The following is a 24,259-nucleotide window of genomic DNA, read 5'->3' as shown; positions in this document are numbered from 1 at the left end:
CAGTGAACTAGGCTGATAACGTGTGGCTTGCATATACTAGTATCAGATATGAACATTTGCGATGTCAGGGGTATATGCTGGTAACGAATATATCACACTCGATCTGCCGGGCAGTAGATCTCCGAAAGAATCGACCAGGGGCAAAAGCTTGTACTATTGGCGCAGGTAAATAACGGACATTGTATGGACGCAAAGGGCTACCGACTTCGAGGAATATGCAAGAAGCTACCCGGCAAATTAGACCAATAACAAACATGAGGTTGCGCCGGTCCGCTTTATATGACAACGAATGGCAAGTAACACCGTGAAATGACCTAGAAAAACCCGCAGTGCCATGCTTGTCTATAATCCCGTTGCCCAAGTTTTCGTAGCAGGGTCTATAGTTTCGCCAATCTTCCAGTTGGCGAAAGATAGGTGATGTGTTCAGGTGTGATCTCGTTCAGGTTCCGGCACCTAGCAGCGGTTATATAAGCGATCCCAAAGACAGTAAGGTTCATCTCTTACCCAGCTAGAGCCATTGTGGTCCTGAACTCTTCCAGGAGCAGTTTGATGGCCAGTTCGACACCCGCTTGTCCATTGTACTGGGATGGTCAGCTTCAGACAACTACTTGTGTGGGAAGATTTGACGCCTACCGCAAGACCCCAAATCACCGTGCGACCGATAAAACAGTGCTGTGCTCCCAAGGCCAGTGCTTTGAAAATGTCAGACCCGCGGCGGATGCCACCGTCCACGGCGATCTTGATCCGTCCTTGTGCGACTCGCGCGCATTCCCGGAGGGCATCCAGGGTCGCTGGAACACCGTCCAACTGTCGTCCACCATGGTTGGAAATGATCACACCATCAACGCCATGTTCGATGGCAAGCAGAACATCAGACGGGTTCAAGACTAGACTTGGGTCAATCGAAGCTCTGACATAGCACGGAGAGGGGATACATACTTCCTTTCAGCCAGATCTCCATTTTGGTGTTCTGTCTTAACCAGGGGATGATCTCATCCCATTCCAAGCTAGGATCTGGATGGTGGGAATAGGGTCAGTATGCACGCCCTATGTTTGGCGGATCCAGTGCCACTTACCGTAATCATGCGAATTCTCCCCATGCGAAAATTCCGCCGCCCCGTTGGAAAGGATGTTGGGGAAACCCAAATCGTCCGGAAGGGTGAAATCGTTGCGGTACTCATTCAAGCGCCGTCCAAGCACTGGCACATCGACCGACAGAAACAAGGCTTTGAATCCAGCAGCTGTCGATTTCAGTGGTTAGTATACTCTCCAGATTTGTATGCACGGGCGGGACTTCAAACCGGCGGCTCTGTCAAGGAGTTGCTTCGTCAAACTCCGATCCTTGACGACACACATCTGCATCATGTAGGGGTTGCCCTTGCCCTGGGCCGCCACTTCTTCCAAGGAAGTGGTAGAGTACGATGACAAGCACATGCCAATGTTCATAGCTGCCGCCGCCCCCGACGTCGCTTTTTCACCATCAGGGTGAGCAAGCTTATGCATGGCTGAAGGACTCAATGCAAGTGGAAATGAGACCTGTCCTACGTTAATTTGCGATGGTCACCCATGCATTCGAACACCATACCTTGTGGCCAAACAGTGTCGTTGATGTGTCGATGTCCTTGACATTGCGCAAACTCCGTGGCAAAATCCTATATCTGTCGTAGGCCGCAACATTGTCCCGAAGGCTGGACTTGATGAGTATGAAGACCAGTTTCACCAAGCTTTGACAGTACTCACGAGATCAAATCCATTGCACCCTCATTGTAGTAGTCTATGCAACAGCGATAAGTTTCAATTCCAACAATTCATTCCAAGTTGCCTCTTACCTCGATACGACTTCTGCAGTTTCTTCTCTGCTTGTTTCTCGAGATCTTGAATAGAGAACACGAGGGGATCCAATGAGGGTGGTCTGTTCGCCATTGTGATCGACAAGTTCCAACAACAAAAGGCACGTCTATTGGTCTTCGAGGTAAGAGAAAGAGTCAGTCGAACAGGTTGAAGTGGCACACAAGAACTTGTAAAGTATAATTTATCACGACATATTCTAGCCCCCCGACGGCCAGCCCCTGCCTTATCTGCCCCGAATTGCCGGTCCTTTGGCTGGACCGGGTTGACCTGCCGGATCTGGGGTGGCATGTCGAGTCTAGAAGCAACAGCTCTTCTGTGGGGTTGCCCATTACCAGCAGGTTGACAGCCCCGGTGCGGAGACGGACCGGAGCCGATCGCCGCGCGGATAAGCGAATGACCCAAAATGGAAGAGATTTAAACAGGGTCCTGGACTTGGAAAGGCTTTCCATTGTCACATGTGGTCGGCTACATGGGCTCCAGACTTAGCCCGTATAAGACAAATCAACGGCACCGAAAGCTCAACATGGGATCACTTAAGACGAGTAGGACAATCACGTCAAGGCAAAGAAGAGAACTGCAATCTCAACTGTCCCCCGGGTACACCTCAGCCAGCGAACATTTCCACATGGTCGAACTCAAGGGTGTGCTCGTGGCGTTGGTAACCGCTTGGACAGATGACCAGAAGTCTATTGACAAACAACAACTGTAGGCATTAGGGTTTAGGCAGACATCGACAGCATTTTTGACGCTGGCAACCATGGGCTGGTCCCGGTAGGAACCACCGGCGAATTCACAGCTATGACCATCGCAGAGCGCAAACAACTGATCGAGCTTTGCGTGCAGAATGCTGCCGGCCGAGGACCAGTGGTTGCTGGGACTGGTGCAACTTCGACACAGGACGCCATTGAGCTTGCTGAGCACGCTGCAAAGGCCGGCGCCGCAGCACTGATGGTGGTTCCCCCGATTTACGACCCTGTCAACTACGAGCAATGCAAGGAACTCATGTCTGAGATCCAATAGCTTCTGGATTGGACATCTACTATAATATCCCATCTGCAAGCGGCCTGAAACTCACTCCTCCACAAATTGCCAGCCTCTCTTCAGTCGGCGTCAAGTACTTGAAAGACTCGTCAGGCGATGTGGTACCGTTTACCGAGCTCGTTTTCAGTTTGCACGACCAGATCACCGCGCTGAATGGTGCCGATAAGTTGACTTCTATGGCATTGTGAATGGCTGCAAAGGTTCCGATTGGGGAGCCTCGAACATTCTTCCAGAGTGGTCAGCCCAACTCTGGAACACTCTTGCTGTTAAAGGCGATGTCCCGGCAGGCTGAGAATTGTGGAAGAACATCTACTGGATCTGCAAATACCTCAAGGAACATAACTATTCCTTTGCAGTCAAGACCGGCATGGAGCTCCGTGGCTGGGTCACTGGGGGTGTTCGCAAGCCGTTCAGCTGCTGGAAGGAGAACCAAAGGCTGAGCTGGCTCAGCTACTTCAGAATGCCGGATGGAGGCTCGTGGAGTAATGTGGGCAAACAATACCCATTTATGTTGATAAATACCCATTTGTTTTGATAGTCATGATAGAAGCATATGTAGATTTTCTTGTTTAGACACTTCAACCCAAGAGTTGATTTGATTCATGCCTTTTCGTTGCCTGCTTTGTATGGAGGCATCTTGGAGCTTCCACACTTCAGTCATACAGTATTTGGCTTTCACAAGCCTGGGGAACCCCGTGGTGGAGATTGATCTATCGAACCAGTCGGAAAAGTAAATCCGCTGCTCCTGTGACAGTGCCTCGCAGCCCGCCATGAAAGCTGGCCAAGGCGAGCCCGGCGCATCAATGTTGGAGCTTTGACAAGCTGCGTCAAAGTCCTTTAAGGCTTGTGTGACGTTTTTGACGTGCTCCTGGAGGATCCACGGGTTAACATTCCGGATGCGCCGATAGAAGAAGATCACGAGGGCCGAATTCAGAGCGCGGACCATGTGATCCCGAGGATGGGGAGCCGTGTTTTGCCCATTCTGTCGGCCCGTCGATGCAAAGGAGCAAACCATATTTTCAAGCCGGTGTTTTTGTGTTTCCAACCACTCCAAATGTACAAACTCCTGTCGTTTTTTAACCACGCTCACGGCATCCATGATATTGGCCAATCGTGTTGTGCGAGAGACGAGACTCAACCAGGTCTCGGAAACTCCGTATAGTTGCGCAAACAGTTCTTCGGAAAATTCGCGTGTGTCCTCCAGGTGAATGTCATGAAGGCCGATCTCATGCTCTTTGGGGCCTTCGGGCTCCCTGTCAAGATCATGGGCATTATGTTCTAGCCGCAAAAAATCATCCAACCGCGGATTATGACTGGGTCTGGGCTCGGCTATGGCTTGATCGGTCGCTGTGGATGCCTTGAAGCGTCGGGGCAAAACGGTCTCCAGGTCGAGGTTATCATAGCTGCGTAAAACATACGTACTCTCGTCGACGATTCTTGCCCAGGTATACACGTGATGCAACAATCTGGCTTTGCGAGATATATTTCGTTTGGCTAGACCACGGAGACGCAACAGCCGCTCAGCATCGATCATGTACGCTCGAGCGTCCGGCTGTTTGTCGTAGAGTATCTGCAACATGATCAGTAGCTTTGACGAGCAGCATCGAAACAGGACCTACAGAGAATGATAACATGGCGATAATGGCCATGAGCTGGTCTTTGTACTTGGCCTTGTGTGGGCCACGCACCTCATTTCGCAAGGACCACTGTAGGTGCCTTTTAGCCTCCTTAATGGTCACTGTGGCCAGGTGTTGCCAGTGTTCGACGCTGGCGGCAGAGTCTGGCTCTTTGCAAAGTTGTGCTGCTAGATGATTTGCGGACGTGGCTGTGAGAGCAAAAAGGTTGGAAAGTGCAGCGTGGGAAAGGGTCTGACTTGTCATATATGTCAATCTTGCCAAGGTAATGACCGCGGAATCCACATTCATGAGCTCCCAGGGCGATTTTCGCGTGACCGGCGCTGCCCACATATGCGCAATTACCTGGTCATTGAAATGTTTGAGGAGGATCTGCACATCCGCGTAGTTGATGTCATTGTCCACAAGCTCGTTCCTGGTCGACGCATCAACGGGTTTGGGGGATGACAATCGGGTATCATTCAGTGCGCCTTCATGTTGCACGGGATTTTCCTCCAACCCTCGTAGCGGGGTGCCTCTTGACAGTAACCCAGATGTCTCGAGGTATGCGGCGTTTGCAATGTCTTCTTCAAAGTTTTGCGGTAAAAAGTCATTCTCGGGAAGATCCAAATCAAAAAGATCCGGCCAATCAAGGAAGTCGTTCATGTTCAAAGAGTCGACAAAGCCCACAGACTGTGCAAAATCGGTATCACTGCAAGTCAAGCAATTTTGATCGGTGATTGATGTAGGCGTCTCTTGTTTTTCCGGCTCCGCTGCTCGTTGCTGAAGCTGGAAGACACCGAAAGGGCCGATTGCGACGTCTTTGCCAGATCCTGCCACTGCATTCTTACACCGATCCTCCAGCTCTGAGAGGGACTCGTCGACGGGTTTTCGACCAAGATCATCCTGCAAGGCCTTGCTCATAGACTTGCGGGACTGCTCTGCTCATCGCCTTGTCAATATGACTGTTCTGCCGTAAAGGGCAGATGATTGTTACTTACCGCTGAAGAGGTGGTTTCTCACCGTGTGACTGGTGAGGTCCTGGCTGACCGTTTCTTTCGCGCCGGTTCCATGAGACTCGGACACCCATTTTAACTCCGTCCGGAACCCATCGCAAATGGCTCCCACTGCCTGGCAAGTCAAGCATACTGGGCGAACCTGGTCACATTTCACGTGACGTCTCCGACACGTCCCGCAGCCCCCGAAAGCATGAGTTCTCCGCGGTTTCTTCTTAGCCTTGGGCGCCTCCATTGCGGGGTGAAATTTGATTTTCGTCTAACCTCGGAGCCTGCCCAGCCATTGCCCCAAATCGAGAAGAGAAGATGATCCGGAAACAATAGTAATAATAAGGTGAGCACTGAGCAGAGTATAGGGAAGATGAAGTAGGAATCAGTTGATAAGCAGGGCTTGCAGGTGGAGCGGTAGATGGAGGGGGGTGCGGAAAGACTTTCCTGTCTCGACACTCACGCCGCCTTTGGGCCCCGGAAAAGACCGTCCGGCTACGTCGCCTACAAAGTATGTCATCTACTGCTATACGGTAACTTTGTACATTGTTGTAGCTGTTGAGCGTCAAAGTCCAAGACACGGCTAGTGTTCACTTCAATATACGTTAGCAGACACAATATCAGCAACCATGGTTCAAATATTCCTGTAAGCGTGTCCAATTATTGCCATGTGATGTATGCCCTAACTTGAAAAGAACCGGTGCCACGGGCTATGTTGGAGGCCAGACTCTACATGCCATCTCCAAAGCATTCAAGCCGTCTCAGGTCACAGTAGCATGCTTGATCCGAGACGCGCAGAAGGCCAAGAAGGTCCAAGAAACCTATCCTGATCATGTGAGAGTCGTGATTGGGGACTTGGACAATGTCGACACCATCGAAGCAGAAGCCCAGAAGTCGGATGTTGTTTTGCGTAAGTGATTTGTCTGCTCAATTATCGGTTCGGTTTAGCTGACGGCGGACCAAAGAACTGGCAAACACCAAGCATCTGGCTGCTGCTCGTGCGATCGTGAAGGGCTTGACGGAGAAGCGTCGGAAAACACAGCGTAAGTGAACATCAACTCGCGGTGAGTTGTACTAATCTTTGCAGCATACTATGTTCAAATGTCTGGAGCTTCTCTGTTTGTGATCCCCGAGATCAAGGAAGGCAAATATGGTGAGCCAAGTTCGGAGGTGTGGGATGATTTGCAAGGCACTGCAAAGATCCTTGACACGATTCGCGCAAACCCTTCGAGAGAAGTCGACAATTTCATTATATCTCAGAACCCGTCAGCAGTACGGACGGCGCTGGTTGCAGGTCCGCTTATCTACGGAAAGGGGGAAGGGCCAGGAAATCAGCGGAGTATCCAAGCCCCCGAAATCGCCAAGAAGACCATTCAAGATGGCGAAGGCTTCCGGCTAGGCAAAGGCCTCAACAAGTGGAGCAATATCCATGTCCAGGATCTTGGGCAATTGTTTCTCAAATTGACCGAGGCAGCACTGAACGGTTCAACTCAGGGATGGAACGACGAAGGCATCTACCTCCCTGCAAATGGCGAGCTGGTAAGTTCACTTCTTCAAATCGCAGAGCGAGAACTGACTAGTTTAGGCTTTCGGGACACTTTGCGAAGACATCGCCAAAGAAGCACATGCACAAGGATTGATCAAAAGCCCTTCAGTAACGAAGACGATCACTCCCGACGAGGCGAACAAAGCTATGCCTGCTGGAGCTATTTTCTGGGGCACTAATGCTGTTTACAAGTCCTCGCGAGGCCAGAAGCTTCTGGGATGGGCGCCTTCAGCCCCATCTTTGCAAGATGATGTTCCAGAAATAGTCAAAATCGAGGCAAAAACCCTCGGAAAAGCTTGAACGAAGCAGTAAGTTATCAAGGATATATTGGAACTATAAAATGGACGCAACTTGAAGTTCCCAATTGTTGGCACCCAATAGGTACCTCTCCAAATACCACAATACCTTACTCAGCGGCGAATCTTGACCTCTCCAAAATCCATTTCCGTTTCCAGACCTATGTCACCGCCACTTTACCTGAGCTGAGCCATGACTAAGCCAATCTGAGCTGTGGCGGTGCAATCCTGAGCATGGCTTGGCGAGCCCTGAGGCGCGCTTGAGCAGCATGAGCGCCAGCCCGGAGCATGTACAAACAGGTACCCATAATACTGTATGGCCCCCGGATTCCCAGTTTTCGGTGTTTCACATGCTCGGGAAGGGCAATATCCGTGCTCGTCAGCTCGGTTATAGTTGCCTGCGCCTTGGGGGCCGCCTCGGGCTATTCGTCATCGGCTGCATGCGCTTGGTTGGTTATGGCAACCTGCATCTCTTCCCATCATTGCGGAAAGCAATGCATTTCCATAGTCATCAAGGCCCCGTCAAATTCCGCATCATTGAAACCAGTCGTTTCCTTTACTCCTGTCTCGCTTCCTGGACTTTCGTCCAGATGGCCATTAGCGCTGCAATGTCGCAAAGCCATGTGATCAAACCTTGGCCCTGCGGTGTCAAAGGCTAAAATCGCCTGCCGAGTCACTTTCAATTTCATTAGCACACCATGACGACCCTGCAGAGCCCGTCGATTTTGCTCCAGCCTATTGACAAATGGACTCCAGAACATCTTGACTTTCTGCAGGTGGATGACGGCCAACCTTTTATGTTCCTGAGCAATATCACAGTGGAGACCGATCAAGGTACGTGATACAATCTCTGCCCAATACACAATGAATTCTAACTTTCGATCTCAGCTGACGATGAATTTTTGGGATACTTTTTGATTCCCACTCAAGATGTGCTCAACTTCCTCCATCACCGGTCCAGAAATCGAACAAATCCTTTCCGTTTGACTTTTAGCTACCTCCATCGCGTTCTCGACGTCGCGGACGATCCTCGCCCACAGATGGGTCTCATCGAGTCTCTTTTGGAGGTGCTGTTGAGTTTCAGTCCTAGGCGGACCAGACTGTATGGCATACAGCTAAGAAATGGACGACAACTAATGAAATATAGAGTCACAAAAAGAGCCGAATCTCTGAAATTTGGAAGCCTGCGAATCAAGTGCGACGGACTTTTCAAGCAAGACCAGTGGACACTCGTCCCGGTGGCGACATTCTTGGTAGGAAGAGGCCAGGTTCCTCGAAGAATATACTTCTAAGCACAGACTGCAGGTTTTGAAGGGGTCTGGTGACAACAAGATTCGTGAAACCCAACAAATCCTGGCCCAAGCAATTCTTGCGTTCGCTCAACAACCCGAGATGGATGAATTTATTGGCTTTGTGGTTTGCTCCACCGGAACAGCGTTGTACTTGGCTGGCGCCCACATCACCCGGGGCTACATCGAATCTCTTCGCAAATATCAACGACCGAGTCTACGTTTCCAAGTCTGTCGCTCCGCAACCTATGATCTGAAGATTCCGGATGGTAGGAAGGACGTAGCGATGCTTCTGCTGAGAATGCTGAAATACTTGGACGAGAGAAAACTGCCATGAAAGACTTCATTCCAAAGGTGTTCACCACAGGTTCACATTTTTATCTACTCCCCACTTTGTCGATACGATCAATTTTACACCTTGGCGGGATTTCCTCTATTTGGTGAAAAACAGCGAATGAATTAGTTGTCCGGCTTACTTCGCCTCTCCACGAATTGCCTGGAGCTGACCTATTATTGCGCGTTCGCTCTTGAGATACTCGATCACTCCAATAAACAATAGTAAGGCACCGTCCCTCTCCTCCCGCGTTCGCAAATCATATCCCTGCGATCTGACCACAAACAAGCACTCACTTATTGGCATTGTTGGGCTGTTGAGATGGGAAAGATACGACTCTTTTATGTCTGCGGCGGTCAAACGTACGACAGTACCGTGCGTGCTGGCGACCAAGGCATGTTGGTCTTTCCACCCATCAAGTTCTAGGGATTGAGCAGTGGCTTGGCCTAGAAGTTCAGCGACCTCCTGACCTAGTGGACGCGTTGTCCACTCTTCCGTCTCACCACTGGGTCGATGGATCTCGCCTGCGCTTCGCCTTTTGGCCTGAGAGCGAGTAAGTTTGCTCAGCACTCCACGAGTCCAAGCTGGTAAGATGGATGCTAAAACTGACCTCCAAAGATAAGACAGGCACGATATCGTATCGGTCTGAACCCGTAAAACTTCCTTGTCGAGTGACACAGACGCCGCCGTCATTTTTGACTGAAATGGCCTGTCTAGTGCCAAGACGCACCTGCATAATCTGGGAATTGACCACGCTGCAAATAGTTAACCCGGGTAAACAAAGGCAACGGTGCATATTCCATACAGTTGCAGAAGATATCTCATCGATCCGGTTACGGGCATCAGGCCGTTGTCCTCAAAGATGAGTATTTCTTCGATCAGAGCTTCCAGTGCCTGCTTTGATGTTTCCTCGGGCTTGTCCTCCTGGCTCGAACTCGACAAATCGCTTGCAGTGCTTGGGTTCCCGGCGTGGCTTATAGTGCCCGCTATATGAGCTGGTCGTGTCGCCATTGCGGCTGCCACTAGGGAAAACAAGGTGCGAAAAGGGTTCAATCTGTAAGTTTTTTGATGTAAGTTAAATTCCTTCAGTTCGTCCTCGCTCGGTGCTAGAAGCTCTTTCTTTAGCTCCTGGTACACTAAGGGACATCAGCTTTGGATCGAGTCTTAAGAAGAAGGTACAATGCCTGTCAAGGTTTTGAGATTGGAAAAGTCGTTTCCGAGAAGACGCTTGGGAGGCAAGTTGTCAATCGGCCACACTCGAAGAGCCAGGAGTTGGGGAGCCCCCATTCAGATGCAGGCTGGGGCAAAGATGGTTCATTTAAATCAGAAGGAGCTGACGAAAGAGATAGCTGAGCAGCTGCGACTTCTTGTGGTGTAGGTTGGAAGAGCATTATGACGGACTCAAGGTGAAGGGAAACTGCGCAGCCTTTCTCATGGTACGGGTTCTTTAGAAACGGCGCAGGCAATAACTGAAATATAACGCAAATTCGAGCCTATTGGACCCGCTACCACTTGATCGATCCCGCTTCCTAAAGGAGACGTGCGGATCGCGTTCCAGACTGGATTCTCGCGAACTACCTCCGTATACCCACGTTGAGCAATCCGGGACAACGCAGATATACAACGGCGGTGTAGCGATAGTAGTGGAGTTGGACATCAGCATATCTCGCGGCGACCGGGGAGGTCTCGGTCCTGCTGGAAACGTTGCTATCTGTCTCTGTTAGTAGCCATTCCACGACCTGAATGGAGGAGCAACAACTGTCAGAGCAAATACCTAATGCTAATACTAATCTTGATGCTAATCGGCATATACACCGGCTGGTACCTCTGCCTTTTGATGTGACTGTTCATGAAACGATGCTTCAATGATATGTGGCAAAATGATTGGCAGCTTTTGGCAGAAGACAATACCTAAGTCAGCTCACCATCGCTCCTGCTACTTATGGCAGATATTACGAAGTTTAATGGCCAAAGTATGAGCGATCAGGGATTAAGGAGGACGTGTACATCTAGACAATCCAATACAAATACGTATATCTGCTTGGCAGCTTCGGGATCATAGCAGCACCAGCAGAACATTCAGAATCTGTATGTGTAGATCTATACAGCTTGAGTTGACGACACCACATTGCCCGTCCCACTAAAGTCATTCCCGCCCATTCCTCGTACCCAGTGGCTAAAGGTCTTGCTATCCTTACCCTCGAGCAACATATGCAAGTCTTCGCTCTCTGGGGGCAGCTGAACCCCATTACCAGGCTTGGGATACAAGGTAGCATGGTCATCGAGATGGTCATCGTACCCTTCATCGACTGGAACAGCATTGTTCGCAGTATCCTTGTCCGCAAATGTCGGCGGCTGTGATACCGGCGTGACATAGGTTGATGTAAACTGAGCCTGGGGCGTGTTGTTCCGAGTCGACAGAGGGACGAGAGCCTTGTAGAGGGGGAGGTCAGGGGCAAGGTCTGAGGCTTCTAGAATGAGAGATATCAAGTCATCCTTCGAAAGAGTACGAAGGTAGGCTAATCGTTGTTCTGGATTCAGCGAGCGGCCTCCGACACGCGGGCCACCGTACCCAAGTGTCGGTTCGATGACAATCGGAGAGACAGTGGTAGGTTCAACTCGTTTCGCCGGGGGCTTCTTGGCCTTCTTTCCGCCATGCAGGATGCGGTCGCAATCGGCACAAAACCACTCTGCTTTGGCGTCGGAAACTGTTTGCTTAGATATGAGAGGGTCATGGCACCGTTGGTGCCAGCATTTATTGCAAGCGTCACAGAAAACGATAACGTTTCCTGGCGGGCCGTGACCACGGAGACAGTGTTCGCAAAGTGCGAATTGCTCCCGGCCCCGATATACCCGCCGCTTGATCTTGGGGTGCAGTTTGAGCGTTGAGGGTGACGCGCTCGTGGTACTGGTAGCTCTGTCAGGCCGGCCTGGCCGCTTCGAAGGGCTCTCGGCTGCGGGCGTTGTATTGGCGAGCGAAGCCGGCTTCTGAGTATGGCGACCAGATCGAGTCTGTGTAGCGGTAGGCGTATACTCCACAGACGACTCCCGCGACGTTGCTGTAACGGATGCAGAAGTTGATGCTCGAGGCTTGATCAGGCCACCATCGGGGTCACCACTTTTGCGCTTCTTCCTCGGGGGTAGGCCCGCGTCTGAGGAAACAGTGGCTGCATTCGTTGAGGATGACTGTGATGGGACATGGTCAATGACAACTTGTTTCTGATTTCTCGGTCCACGTTTGATTCCAGGTCTGCCACGACCAAGACCTTTTCCAGAGACTACCGAGCCATCAGGTAGAACGTAGTTCTTGTTTCGATTTGAGGATGTGTTCGCGACTGGCACGCTGGCTGCAGGGTGGCCTGTGAGCAGGCGGCCAGTCGGCGCTTCAGATTGGCTCGAAACTGTGATTGTCGAGTTTTCAACGTCCTCTGTCATCACACTTGTGGAGCGTGGAGCAAGACTTGTACTCGATCGGTTTGCGGCCGATGGAATTTCAGGGTCGCTATCGGTCTGCAGGTCGTCATGGCTTGATTGAGGAGGAAATGTACTGAGCATCGAGCTAGGCGTCCCCACCGTATCTGAAGGAGGGCCGGCATCTATGAGTCGAGGCAATGTGTGGCCTCGAGGGAGGATGTCCGGAAATGAACCTCTGCGAGGACCTTGGCCCGAGTTTGACTGCGAACCAACGTCCTGATTTGAGACATCCATATTGGAGTCGGATATAGATGGCGCATCTTGTGGAATTGCAGATAAGCTCATGGTATCGGGTTGAGGGTTGCCAATGGTCATTGCGGGCGTTGATGAGGATGTCAAAGTATCGGCAGGAGGTTTTGAATGGTGCTCCACTTGGATCGTCCTGTCCTGTGAAGCGGGATTCGAAGTTACGGGGATCGAGGTCTCGCCCTGCATTGAAGCCGTGGTCGCCATCGTCTTCTCACTGCCAGTCGTAAAATCCCGCGCAGAACGAACCCATGGGTGTGACACCTCCTATTAGAGGAGAGCCCAAGTTCCTGTTGACTTATTCGACATAGAAGTCGGACATACAAACCGACAGCAATTGACCTAGTCCGAGATCCACTGCGAAAAGGATGCCTGAGGTATCGATGAGGTTGAACTTCAATTCAGCACGATGGACCGCGGCCGAGGTCACCTGACTGACTTTCCCATCACGTGACAACGCCGATTTCCCCAGTTATGTAATCACAAACATGTCGATTCTTGACCTACCTCATCCACTCCAGATTTGGAGCTGCTGTCGCTCACTTTACGCACAAGTCGCGCACTCGCTGCGAAGATCGCGGTCCTCATCCGCCATCAATTTCCACCATGTTTGCATGCTACCAGCACAGAACAGAGTCTGATATTGAGTGCATTTCGCTGCGTACTGGTCTACGCACAAACTGCGCATCTTGTCCAAGTCTGTACAAATGAACATAGTCTCTGGTATCTCTCCGTTCTCCTCCGCTCTTTTATGTCTCTCCTCGTGGTCAAAGCACTTCAATTCCCACTTCCCCGGTTACACAAACCGCCATTTGTATATTGACTCCGTTGACCTGCGCTTCGCCTTCGGACGTCGTTTCGCGAAACCATGCCATTCACTTCAACATTCTTAGTCTCGAATATCCATTGCCCTTCTTGTGTCTCCTATGCCAAAGATGTCCTACATGAAGTTCCCGGCATCCAGTCGGTTCACGTTTCACTGATCGACCACACCATTCGAGTCAAGCATGAGCATGACAAAACTCAGGAACTTATCGTCAAGGAACTGCTGAAGGCAGCGTTTGAAGTCCAACATGTCACAACCCTTGACTCCCGCGGCAGTCAAATCTACGATCGCGATGTGTCCCCAGCCCATTCCACGTACTTCTCCTCCCACTCAACCTGGCGGCTGTCTCGTGCCCAGCGTAAGCATATCGAGAACTGCAGAGCATGTCAAGAGAAAAGAGCACGCGAATCTACACGGAAGAGGTCATGGACAGCTCGACGGCCGGGATTGTTCAACACCAAATCTAAGAGCATCGATAATACAGTGTCAGGCGACACCCTCGTCGATCGGAAGCCTACCATAACCACTGTTGATGGAGCCTCCGATGATGCGCCCGCCGAACAGTATACCGCAACGTTCTCGATCGGTGGCATGACCTGCGCCTCGTGTAGCGGGACGATATCGAAAGAGTTGAGCAGTCTCGAGTTTGTGGATTCGGTGGATGTCAATCATATGACGAACAGTGCAAGGGTTGTTTTCCGGGGCCCAAAAGAGAACTGTGATAAAATCCTAGAGACGATTGACGACCTGGGCTATGAAGCCACGCTTGAGCACGTCTCCAAGTCCTCGATAGCGCAGTCTCGGTCGGAGAAAGACCACAAGGAGTGCCGGGCTTCTATGAGCATTGAGGGCATGACTTGTGGCAGCTGCGTCGGTACAATCACCCGAGGTCTTGAGGAGTTGCCTTTTGTTCGCTCGGTCAACATCGACCTAGTTGGCAATCGCGGCATCGTATGTTTCGAAGATGAGCAAAACCTTTCAGCAATATTGGAAAAGATTGATGATCTGGGATATGATGCCACAGTTGTTAAACTGGAGGATTCTTCCGAGTCCCGTGAATCCTCCGGAAAAGCAAAAGAAAGGGCTGTGCAGATCAAGGTCGATGGCATGTACTGTGAACATTGTCCAGAAAAGGTCTGGTCCGCGGTTCAGAACGGCCTGCCTCATACGAACGTCGACGGCCACCCAGCATTTACCGTTACTCAGTCACCCACTCTCCACGACCCCATCATAACCATTGTGTACCGGCCAGCTCCTCCGGACTTTACAGTGCGCAGCTTCATCTCTGTCATTAACGCTGCCGACGAAGCATTTCGCGCAAGTGTATATCACCCGCCAACCCTGGAAGAACGATCCAGACGATTACAACGCAAGGAGCAAAATCACATCCTCTGTCGGCTCATATTCACCGCCATTGTTGCCATCCCTACCTTCATCATTGGGATCGTGTACATGAGCCTTGTCCCTAAGTCGAATTCTACGAGACAATGGTTCGAAGAGCCCATCCTCGCAGGCAACGCCATGCGGATGGAGTGGGCCTTGTTCTTTCTGACCACGCCTGTCATGTTCTACGGAACGGATATGTTTCATACGAGGGCTTTGAAGGAAATCAGGTCTATGTGGAGACCCAAAAGCAAAGTCCCCATCCTTCGACGCTTCTATCGTTTCGGCAGCATGAATTTATTGATCAGCGCAGGGGCCTCGGTAGCCTATTTTTCATCATTAGCCGTACTGATTATGGATGCCACCACAAATTCCACACCTATGGGTCACGATAGGTCGTCCAACACCTATTTTGACACCGTGACGTTCCTCACATTCTTTATTCTTATCGGACGCTATCTGGAGGCGTACAGCAAAGCCAAGACCGGTGATGCCGTTGCAATGTTAAGCAAGTTACGACCTGCCGATGCTTTGCTGGTGGACGTGCAGAGTGGAAACATTCGACAAATACCAGTTGATCAGCTTGAGGTAGGCGACATCGTTCAACTCCCACACGGCGCCTCGCCACCAACGGACGGCGCAGTCGACCAGGAAGGGACGTTTCTTTTTGATGAAAGCTCTCTCACTGGAGAATCGAAACCCGTGAAGAAGATACAAGGGGATGAAGTCTACACTGGCTCCCTCAACGTGTCGGATCCAGTCAAAATCAGGGTCACCGAAGTTGGTGGTACATCTATGTTGGACAAAATTGTCGACGTGGTACGCGAAGGTCAAGCGAAAAGAGCCCCTGTTGAACGAATTGCGGATATTCTGACAGGCTACTTCGTTCCCGTGATTACATTCCTGGCCATCATCACATGGTTGATTTGGTTAGGTCTAGGCGAATCAGGTATGCTACCACGAGCATGGCTCGATGTGTCGCAGGGTGGATGGCCGTTTTGGTCCCTCGAGTTTGCCATTGCCGTTTTCGTGGTTGCGTGTCCATGTGGAATAGGCCTGGCCGCTCCCACGGCTCTCTTCGTTGGAGGTGGACTTGCTGCCAAACGCGGAATCTTGGTTCAAGGCGGAGGCGAAGCCTTTCAAGAAGCGTCAAACCTCGATGCGATTGTATTTGACAAGACAGGGACTTTGACGGAAGGTCAAATGCGCGTCACAGACTTTGAATTGCTTCATGACAAGCCAAGTGGCGGGGAAGATGTGCTTGACAAGGACGGTATCCTCGTGGTCGCTCGCATGTTGGAAGAATCAAGCACACATCCGATAGCCAAAGCCATTGCAGACTACTGCACGCACGCCCCCAATGGCAGTCAGATCGAGCCGGTCGAAATCAAGGAAGTGCCAGGTCAGGGCATGAGAGGCACCTTCAAAATCAAATCGAGTGCTGGACCACAGAAATTCGAAGCTATCCTTGGGAATGAAAGGCTTCTCGGGTCAGTAACCGTCAACGAAAGCTCCGTGTCAACAACATCAGCGTCGACCAAAGTCGAAGATGAAAAAGAAACCAAGCCTGTCATCGACGAGGACTTCTACATTACCCCGATCCTACGAAAACACCAAGGGTTGGGACAATCCACCGCCATCTTTGCTGTCAGGAGATTTGTCGAGACCGAAACCGCCGAGAAAGCTTCCCCTTCCGACCTCACATTCCATGCGGTGGCGCTCTTTGCAATTGCCGATCCCATCCGAGCCGAAGCTCCCACAGTCCTGGAATCGCTGCGGAAATCCAACCTCGAAGTCCACATGTGTACAGGAGACAACCAAACCACAGCCCGGGCGGTCGCAGCTCAACTCGGGATCCCTGTCACCAACGTCCGTGCCGGCGTGCTCCCTCAGGACAAGGCCGCGTACATTCGAGAACTACAAAGCAATTCTCAGGCTATTGATGAGGCTACCAGTGCGCAGCGCAAACACAAACACAAACATCGCCGCATCATTGCATTTGTCGGCGACGGCACAAACGACACTCCTGCGCTTTCCGCCGCGGACGTTTCCATTGCCCTGTCGACCGGTTCCGACGTCGCAGTAACCACCGCTTCGTTTATTCTTCTCAATTCCGATCTAAACACAATCCTCTCGCTTGTCAGACTGGCCAAACGGGTCTTCCTGAGAGTGAAGCTCAACTTCGCCTGGGCCGCCGTGTACAATATCTGTCTTGTGCCTGTTGCTGCAGGAGTTTTCTTCCCAGTGGGCGCGACTGAACACCATGCAGGGTGGAGGTTAGGTCCTGTGTGGGCGAGTGTGGCCATGGCTGCAAGCAGCGTCAGTGTAGTCCTGAGTAGTTTGGCGCTGAAGTTGCCGGAGATTCGATGGAGGGGGAAATAGTTCCATTTTTATATCATTATATGGCCCAGTGAGATCATTGAGGCTGCGTCATAAATTGATGTTTCCATGGAATAGGCCTTGTAATTCTAATTTTGAATAACCATAAAACATTGAATGATTCCAACTTGGATCAGCGGTTACTGTACATTTCGGCTTCACCGAGCAAAGCTTTGCATGGCTAAGAACAAAAAGGAGGGCATCTTTCTCGGCCATCATACAGGAACTGATGGCCATCCACAAGGTTGTGTACCAGGTACCTGGTATGTAGCGGATCCTTTGGGAGTATTAAACCGCGGCCGACGCCAAATCAGATTAACCATGTCAAGGAAGACGAATACTATTCCCAGATCCCCGGACCACACTCACACCCAGATGACATATACGCGAACGATCTGACGACGGGTGAGTAGTAGTAGTCCCATAGCACGTCAGGAAAGCATATCAATGCTCGTTCGTTGTGAGCGAGACTCGTGATATCTAGCTCTAGCTCCAGCGAAATGCAACCGAATTGTTGTCTCCACAAGCATCTTTCGCCCGTCGACACAACTTGCTTCCCTAGGTATGTGAGACCCAATCTACAATCTACAACCTCTCCCTTCTAGGCACTCTCTCCAAATCACGAAACCGCTCATACTCCCTCAAACACTCCGGGTTCCTAAGCGTACTACTAACCTTAACATCATTCCCGCTAATAATCTTCTTGACCGCAATCTCAACTTTCTTGCCATTGACTGTGTACGGGATATCGCGGACAGGAAGAACAAATTTCGGCACGTGGCGTGGTGAAAGGCCGTCTCGGATAGCAGTTTTGATACGTGTGGCAAGGGCGTCATTAAACTCGTCCTCATGACCGGGCGCCATGACGACAAACAGGAAAACCGTCTCATCTTTATCCTGGGCGCGACGACGACCGACGCACAATGTGTCGGCGAGGACACTATTGAATTGGGGGCCTTCGACGATATTGTAGATTTCGCTGCTGCCGAAGCGGATTCCGGAGGGATTGAGGACGCCGTCGCTGCGGCCTAGGATTTGTACGCCGCGTGTGGCTGGGTTCATGACGATGAAGTCGTGTTGTGCCCATACGTCGAGGTAGCCTGTGGGAGTCTCGAATTTCTCAAAGTACGCCGCGCGGTATTTGCTGTGGTTCTCGTCATCGCCCCAGAATTTACATGGCATGCTGGGAAACGGCGCTCGACAGACCAGTTCGCCCGGTTGGCCCGTCATGGCGATGGATTCGCCTGTGTCCGGGTCGAGAATGTCGCAGTGGTGGCCGAGCGCCCACATCTGCATCTCGTTGGCGTAGACTGGTCCTGCTGGGTCGGTGGCGATCCAGGACGAGGCAATTTCCGTGCCGCCTGCGACTGAGGACAAGTGAATCCGACGTGGGAAGGCGGAGTAGAACCATCGAAATTGCTCGCCTGTGAGGGTGGCTCCGGTTGTCGTGACTAGAGTCAAATTGGACAGGTCGAAAGATGATGGCTTGATGCCTGATTGTTCGAGTTCCAGAAGATATCGTGGCGATGTGCCCCAGTAGGTGACTTTGAACTTGTCACAGATGCTCAGAAGCGTCGAAGGATCTGGGTACAGCGCTCCGCCGTCGTAGCAGATGATGTTGGCGCCGACTGACAAATGGCCGTTCATCACGTTCCACAGGATCCATGAGGTGGAAGAGTATTGAAAGACGGTGCTATGCGGACCTAGAGAGTTGTGAAGCAGGGCGACCTTCTTGTAGTTTAGGATCGAGATATGTGGCGACACGATGCATTTGGGCTCGCCGGTCGTGCCGGATGAATAAACGATGATTAGCGGATGGTCAGTCGGTACACGCGTGTAGGTCAAGTGGTCGGTCGGTCTTGATTTGAGCAGGAAAGTATGTAATGAGATCCCCAATGGCTTGACATAGTCCAGATGTTGTCGCAGGTGTGGCCGATGGCACGTCGGCACAAACACAACCATGGGCTTTGATGTTTCCGACGGGAGTGATCGCAGGATCTGCATCACTTTCCCCATCAGTGACGGCCGCACTCCCCTGACGGCCAGGTCGACATCAGCAAAGAGGACTTTGGGAGAGACCTGGGCGAAACGGCTGACACAGCCTGCTACCCCCATGTCCGGCGACACCGATGTGAATATAGCTCCCATGGAGGCCGAGGCAAGGAAAAGGACAATGATCCAGACAGAGTTGGCCATGAGTGCGGCCACGACATCGTTCTGCTTGATACCATGACGAACCAGTGCGGATCTGGCCATGCGAACCAACTCGGTCAATTCGGACCAGGTAATGTTCTCTGGATGATCGAGACCTCTCTCCCTCAGACCAACCAAGGCGACAGCGGAAGGCCGGGCTTGTGTGTTTGCAACAAGTACATTCTCCGCGTAGTTAATTTTCAGTCCGGGAAAGAAGGTGGGAATGTCGCTGAGTCGCAGATTGGGGTTGTATGCAAGCCTTGTGTGCTTCGGTAGGGTGGGCACGATGCCAGAATAGTCATACAAGTCGATCCAGAACTCATGGGGATTTCGTACAGTCCATTCGTGAAGTTCATGGGAGTCTTTCAGGCTTTTCGAGAACTTTGCATTGATGCGCTCGCGGTATCTGGACACAGGTGTCGCCTCTGGGTTTTGCGGAGTCCATAACGGAGTGGGGGGATTGGTTGTGGTAGATGCTGGTTGAGCCGGCATTTCACGTATTTGATGCCGGTACTCTGCAGAGCAGTATTCCAGCGGAAGGCCCAGGGAGTTGAACCGCATCGTCTATAACTGACCATCGAAGCATGCTGTAGATGATCCCGATTGAGAGGAGCATGCTGCGCTGAACAAGGATTCCCATCAGATTGTCGTCGACTGATCGCCGCATTCGGCAATCGGATATGAAATCCACGTTTGGAGAGATTCGCGATTTTGCCTCGGCTGATTCTTGACAGAAATACAGACACTACTTACAAGTGCCATCGTCCCCTTCAAATAGTGTCTCCAGGAGATGAAGACGAGAGTCGGCATGTATAAGACCGTCTCCAGTCCAATTGATATCGTCTAGGAGGGGTCCTGCAGTGTGGCTCTACGCTGCAGTCTTGTGCCGGGGTGACAACATCGGATCGAGGACAAATATAGCGCGCAATTGTCTCTTACTGGCTCCCAAAGTTCATCAGCCAGGGGTATGTAACATCAGCCAGAGATCCCGCAAACTCTCGTTTTGTGACTGTGGTAGATACCTTCACTTTTAGCAGCCGTGTTGGAGGCTCTTAGATTGCCAGAGGATCTCCATTTAAAGACCGTCAGCAAACTTCCAGAGAAAACTCCCTGCCCTCTCAAACATCGCACCCACATTGCTCTCCGAAGGGTGTATCTCATAATGGCCAGTTCGTCGATCAGTGGTTCACGAGACCCCTATCATGTCATTGCAGCACGCAAACAAGAAGCGCGCTCTAAGCTGATTCCGAAAGAATGGCTCATCCCCGAGACGAAATTGCACGAGTATACCTCGAGCCCGACAGCCAATGTACTCCATGTCCCGGCCAAGAGCGGATTATTGAGTAGTCGAGAGTTGGAGATAACCGAAAACTACGACGCAGTAGGGCTACTGGAGATGTTGAGGAAAGGGCCTGCAGATGGCGGGTACAGTGTGACAGAGGTGGTGACGGCGTTTTGCAAAAGGGCAGCAATCGCACAACAGCTGGTAGGGCGTCCGATCCGAGCTGGTTGGCATGCATGAATGATAGCCAGCCGTAATGTACTGACATCGCTTCCCAGACAAATTGCTTGACGGAGATCATGTTCGAGTCTGCCCTCCAGAGAGCGAAGAAACTCGACGACGACTGTTCCGCAAACCCGACGCAAACATTCCCTCCACTCTGGGGACTGCCCATTTCTTTAAAAGACAGCTTCAACATTCCAGGATTCGATGCAACAATCGGGCTTGTGCATTTTGCTGAAAAGCCTTGCAGCGAGTATTCAGCATTGCCGAAACTGTTTTTGGACCTGGGCGCGGTCTTCTACTGCAAGACCAATGTTCCCCAGACGATGATGACCGCAGACTCCGACAACAATATCTTCGGGCGTACCATGAATCCTCACAATCGGTCATTGACCGCTGGTGGAAGTTCTGGGGGTGAGGGCGCACTAATTGCGATGCGCGGCAGCATCGTCGGTATAGGGACCGACATAGCCGGCAGTATTCGTATCCCGAGTCATTGTTGCGGAATATATGGGTTCAAACCATCGGCCAATATCGTGCCTTATGCTGGTCAGCAGAGTCCCGCCGCTGCGGGTTTGCCAGGCATCCAGCCCGTCGCCGGCCCAATGGCAACAAGCCTACGCAGCTGTGAGCTCATCATGAGGACAATCATGAGCAACCAGCCATGGAAGGTCGACGTGGAATGCTTACACATTCCATGGCGAGGGCTCCAAGCTCCCAATGGAGGCAAGTTAAGGATTGGTGTCATAGAAGATGATGGATTGTTCACTCCAACACCGCCCATGAGACGCGCACTTGCAGAGGCGAAAACCAAGCTGCAGAAGGCTGGAATGGAAATCGTGGCCATCAAATTGCCAAACGTGGCTCGAGACATTGGAATTATATGGGCGTCTTTTTCGCTGGAGGGGTCAAAGGTATGCGGTGTTTGAATCTTCAGAGTCCCGACTAACAAACTGCCAGACTGTCCTTGAGTACATCTCTTCCGCGAACGAGCCCTTCGTTGAATCGGTCAAGCGGGTCGGCTTGGTGAGTATGCCACCAAAGTCTCTGCAAGACCTCTTTGCTTGGAATGTGGCACGGCGTGAAGCTGCAACGGCGTACAAGGATCTCTGGCTTGAGAACAACCTTGACGCCATCCTGAACACTCTGGCGCCGCACACGGCACCGCCATTGGATACCTGGCCCGGCATAACGCAGGCCTTGTGGAACTTGGTTGACTACCCTTCTTGCATCATTCCCACAGGCAAGGTCGGACCAGGAGACGTGACAGATAATGCAGCCAAATACGGGCCAGACGATGAAAAGGTGTACGCCATGTACACTGGCCCTGATAATTACCAGGGTGCTCCAACCACTCTCCAACTGGTCGGAATGAGACAGGAGGACGAGAATCTCGTAGCGATGGCGGGCATCGTCGATAAGATCTTGAATAACTCCTAAAGTCGAGGTGGACATGTACCGTATGGACAGGGGTAAACCTTGGTACAGACTAGATTGATGTGTGGCCAAGTGCTCTTGAGCTTCGTCTTCTGAAAAGCCCTGACGCAGTATGTTCACTTTCCATACTCGTTCCGATGCCGGAATCCCCCTCGAATGATCTCCCACGGAACTCTTCGGCTTCTTCCAGCTCGTCTTCGTCGTCCGCAGCCTCTCCTGGGCCGATGGGCTGTGTCAAAGTGTAGTCGTCGACATCTTCTTCTCCTGGCTCCACGGCAGAACTCCGCCCAGGAAGGTTTGAATATTGCTCTCCGTCTACAGGGGAAGACTGCACATTCGACAGGGACAAGCCACCGGTTGGCGACCCTGCCTCGTCTTCTCTCTTAATCTTGACAGGCCGGCCATACTCCGGTTCTGCTTTAGCACGGCCATCTGCGTCATCACTTTCCTGCTTGAGGGCTTTCCTCTCGCTGGGTTCGGAGCTTGAAGAGATCAAGGCCGATATGACTGCCCAGACCAAAGCCATGGTGGCCACACTGACGGTGTAAAATGCAGCGGAGAAGAGGAGGAAGGCGGTGATGCGGTAATTATAGATCAAATACCGTAGTCCTTGGAACCTGGCACGGAACACAAGTTTCACTTCGTACACTTGCAGGACGGTGCTTGCTTGAAGCTCCAATCTCGCATGGGTCGGGATGTAACGCGATCCACGCGGGAAAGATAACATGTCGAACATGGGCACGACCAGTCGAGCGGAGTCGAGATCGCGTAGGTTCAACAAATGCCATGGAAGGTGCAAAAACGTGTGACTGAGTGATAGTATAGGCGACGAATATGGAAGGATTGCGGGCCGGCGTGAGCGGTATAGCACATTGTCCGAAGTAATGTTGGCAAGCCAGGATGTGATGGTTTCCGGAAGGGTCTTCGGGTCGATCCCAGGTCCCAGCAACGCCAGATCCAACATGAAATTCCCAGCTTCTATATTGTTGGGCGTCCGAGGCATATGGAGGACTAGCTCCACGTCGTAAGCTTGCTGCGACACCAGTGCCGATGTGTCCAGAGCCGTGGTTGCGTAAGGATGTGCACCGCTTCCATATTGCAAGTAGAGGGTTCGCTCCAGATTGATTTGAGGAATGTATCTGTAGTAGAAGAGCGCATATGCGGCGGAGGACACAGTGATGAGGAGGGTGGACGTGGTCAGGAATAGAATGGTACTGAGGTAGGCCTTCACCGCGGTGCGTGAGGTGAGCAGTCGAAGGGGTGCAACCACCACATTCTGCAAACGGTCAGTCAGAACACAAAAAGGTATAATGATGGACACGGCCTCTCACCACAGCCCGCTGGACGAGAGAATCAGACTTGTCGTCGTCGCCAGAGTATGGAAGAACAGCCATTCTAGAACGCCGCGCAGTCTGCGACACAATATCTAAGGTCGGCTGAATGAGTCCCATTGCGCTCCATCCGGCTCGGCCCAAAAATGATCGAACCCGCGGGTTCGCACTTAGTCGTCCATGAAGGATACCGGCGAACCCTCAAGCTGTAGCATACCAGATTCCGGGGGTGGCCTGTTTCAAGGAAAAAAGATACGACAGCACGCAGGTAATGCCAAAGCTGCAGTGGTTGATTTGTTTCCACATGCAGACTTGATCAGTGCTATGACGTGCGATATTAATTTATTGCTGGTATGAACACCTCAACAGCACACATGGTACTACTAACCAACTTGAACATCAGCCCAGGCACAATAATTGGCCATGACTTCGAACAGCAGTATATTTCATTGTTCATACATCTGTCTGAGCTTGGATTCCATACTCAAATTAAAAAGGATCACCAATACACT

General features: G+C 51.5%; 11 protein-coding genes across 11 annotated transcripts; 5 read left to right on the top strand and 6 right to left on the bottom strand.

Annotated features, from left to right (window-relative positions):
* Positions 1–377: 377 nt before the first annotated feature.
* Positions 378–1,923, bottom strand: HMPREF1120_09162 (FMN-dependent dehydrogenase; the record flags this gene model as incomplete). Its single annotated transcript, XM_009163439.1, has 9 exons — positions 378–453; positions 505–581; positions 634–887; positions 940–1,014; positions 1,077–1,241; positions 1,302–1,536; positions 1,586–1,688; positions 1,741–1,774; positions 1,830–1,923. 9 exons carry the CDS (start codon positions 1,921–1,923, stop codon positions 378–380), a joined length of 1,113 nt encoding a protein of 370 aa, XP_009161687.1.
* Positions 1,924–2,649: 726 nt separating this feature from the next.
* HMPREF1120_09161 (dihydrodipicolinate synthetase) lies at positions 2,650–3,080 on the top strand (the record flags this gene model as incomplete). Its single annotated transcript, XM_009163438.1, has 2 exons — positions 2,650–2,855; positions 2,912–3,080. The coding sequence occupies 2 exons, from the start codon at positions 2,650–2,652 to the stop codon at positions 3,078–3,080; spliced, it is 375 nt and encodes a 124-aa protein (XP_009161686.1).
* A 350-nt stretch (positions 3,081–3,430) lies between these two features.
* HMPREF1120_09160 (arginine metabolism regulation protein II) lies at positions 3,431–5,756 on the bottom strand (the record flags this gene model as incomplete). The annotated part of the gene is made up of 3 exons (XM_009163437.1): positions 3,431–4,462; positions 4,512–5,449; positions 5,507–5,756. 3 exons carry the CDS (start codon positions 5,754–5,756, stop codon positions 3,431–3,433), a joined length of 2,220 nt encoding a protein of 739 aa, XP_009161685.1.
* A 382-nt stretch (positions 5,757–6,138) lies between these two features.
* Positions 6,139–7,355, top strand: HMPREF1120_09159 (uncharacterized protein; the record flags this gene model as incomplete). Its single annotated transcript, XM_009163436.1, has 5 exons — positions 6,139–6,155; positions 6,205–6,419; positions 6,475–6,552; positions 6,597–7,048; positions 7,095–7,355. The coding sequence occupies 5 exons, from the start codon at positions 6,139–6,141 to the stop codon at positions 7,353–7,355; spliced, it is 1,023 nt and encodes a 340-aa protein (XP_009161684.1).
* A 694-nt stretch (positions 7,356–8,049) lies between these two features.
* Positions 8,050–8,977, top strand: HMPREF1120_09158 (uncharacterized protein; the record flags this gene model as incomplete). Its single annotated transcript, XM_009163435.1, has 4 exons — positions 8,050–8,185; positions 8,240–8,453; positions 8,499–8,604; positions 8,657–8,977. 4 exons carry the CDS (start codon positions 8,050–8,052, stop codon positions 8,975–8,977), a joined length of 777 nt encoding a protein of 258 aa, XP_009161683.1.
* A 135-nt stretch (positions 8,978–9,112) lies between these two features.
* On the bottom strand, positions 9,113–9,985 carry HMPREF1120_09157 (uncharacterized protein; the record flags this gene model as incomplete). Its single annotated transcript, XM_009163434.1, has 3 exons — positions 9,113–9,517; positions 9,585–9,729; positions 9,780–9,985. 3 exons carry the CDS (start codon positions 9,983–9,985, stop codon positions 9,113–9,115), a joined length of 756 nt encoding a protein of 251 aa, XP_009161682.1.
* A 1,089-nt stretch (positions 9,986–11,074) lies between these two features.
* HMPREF1120_09156 (uncharacterized protein) lies at positions 11,075–12,901 on the bottom strand (the record flags this gene model as incomplete). The annotated part of the gene is made up of 1 exon (XM_009163433.1): positions 11,075–12,901. One exon carries the CDS (start codon positions 12,899–12,901, stop codon positions 11,075–11,077), a length of 1,827 nt encoding a protein of 608 aa, XP_009161681.1.
* Positions 12,902–13,215: 314 nt separating this feature from the next.
* HMPREF1120_09155 (Cu2+-exporting ATPase) lies at positions 13,216–18,915 on the top strand. The gene is made up of 2 exons (XM_009163432.1): positions 13,216–17,545; positions 17,597–18,915. The coding sequence occupies exon 1, from the start codon at positions 13,563–13,565 to the stop codon at positions 17,283–17,285; it is 3,723 nt and encodes a 1,240-aa protein (XP_009161680.1). The 5' UTR covers positions 13,216–13,562; the 3' UTR covers positions 17,286–17,545; positions 17,597–18,915.
* On the bottom strand, positions 17,868–20,036 carry HMPREF1120_09154 (acetoacetate-CoA ligase; the record flags this gene model as incomplete). Its single annotated transcript, XM_009163431.1, has 1 exon — positions 17,868–20,036. One exon carries the CDS (start codon positions 20,034–20,036, stop codon positions 17,868–17,870), a length of 2,169 nt encoding a protein of 722 aa, XP_009161679.1.
* A 187-nt stretch (positions 20,037–20,223) lies between these two features.
* HMPREF1120_09153 (amidase) lies at positions 20,224–22,929 on the top strand. Its single transcript, XM_009163430.1, has 3 exons — positions 20,224–20,961; positions 21,036–21,893; positions 21,940–22,929. The coding sequence occupies exons 1-3, from the start codon at positions 20,638–20,640 to the stop codon at positions 22,417–22,419; spliced, it is 1,662 nt and encodes a 553-aa protein (XP_009161678.1). The 5' UTR covers positions 20,224–20,637; the 3' UTR covers positions 22,420–22,929.
* On the bottom strand, positions 22,469–23,810 carry HMPREF1120_09152 (uncharacterized protein; the record flags this gene model as incomplete). Its single annotated transcript, XM_009163429.1, has 2 exons — positions 22,469–23,692; positions 23,748–23,810. The coding sequence occupies 2 exons, from the start codon at positions 23,808–23,810 to the stop codon at positions 22,469–22,471; spliced, it is 1,287 nt and encodes a 428-aa protein (XP_009161677.1).
* Positions 23,811–24,259: the final 449 nt, after the last annotated feature.

The sequence above is a fragment of the Exophiala dermatitidis genome (assembly GCF_000230625.1).
Source record: "Exophiala dermatitidis NIH/UT8656 unplaced genomic scaffold supercont1.8, whole genome shotgun sequence".
Taxonomy (NCBI): domain Eukaryota; kingdom Fungi; phylum Ascomycota; class Eurotiomycetes; order Chaetothyriales; family Herpotrichiellaceae; genus Exophiala; species Exophiala dermatitidis.
This window is presented reverse-complemented; position numbering and strand designations above follow the sequence as displayed.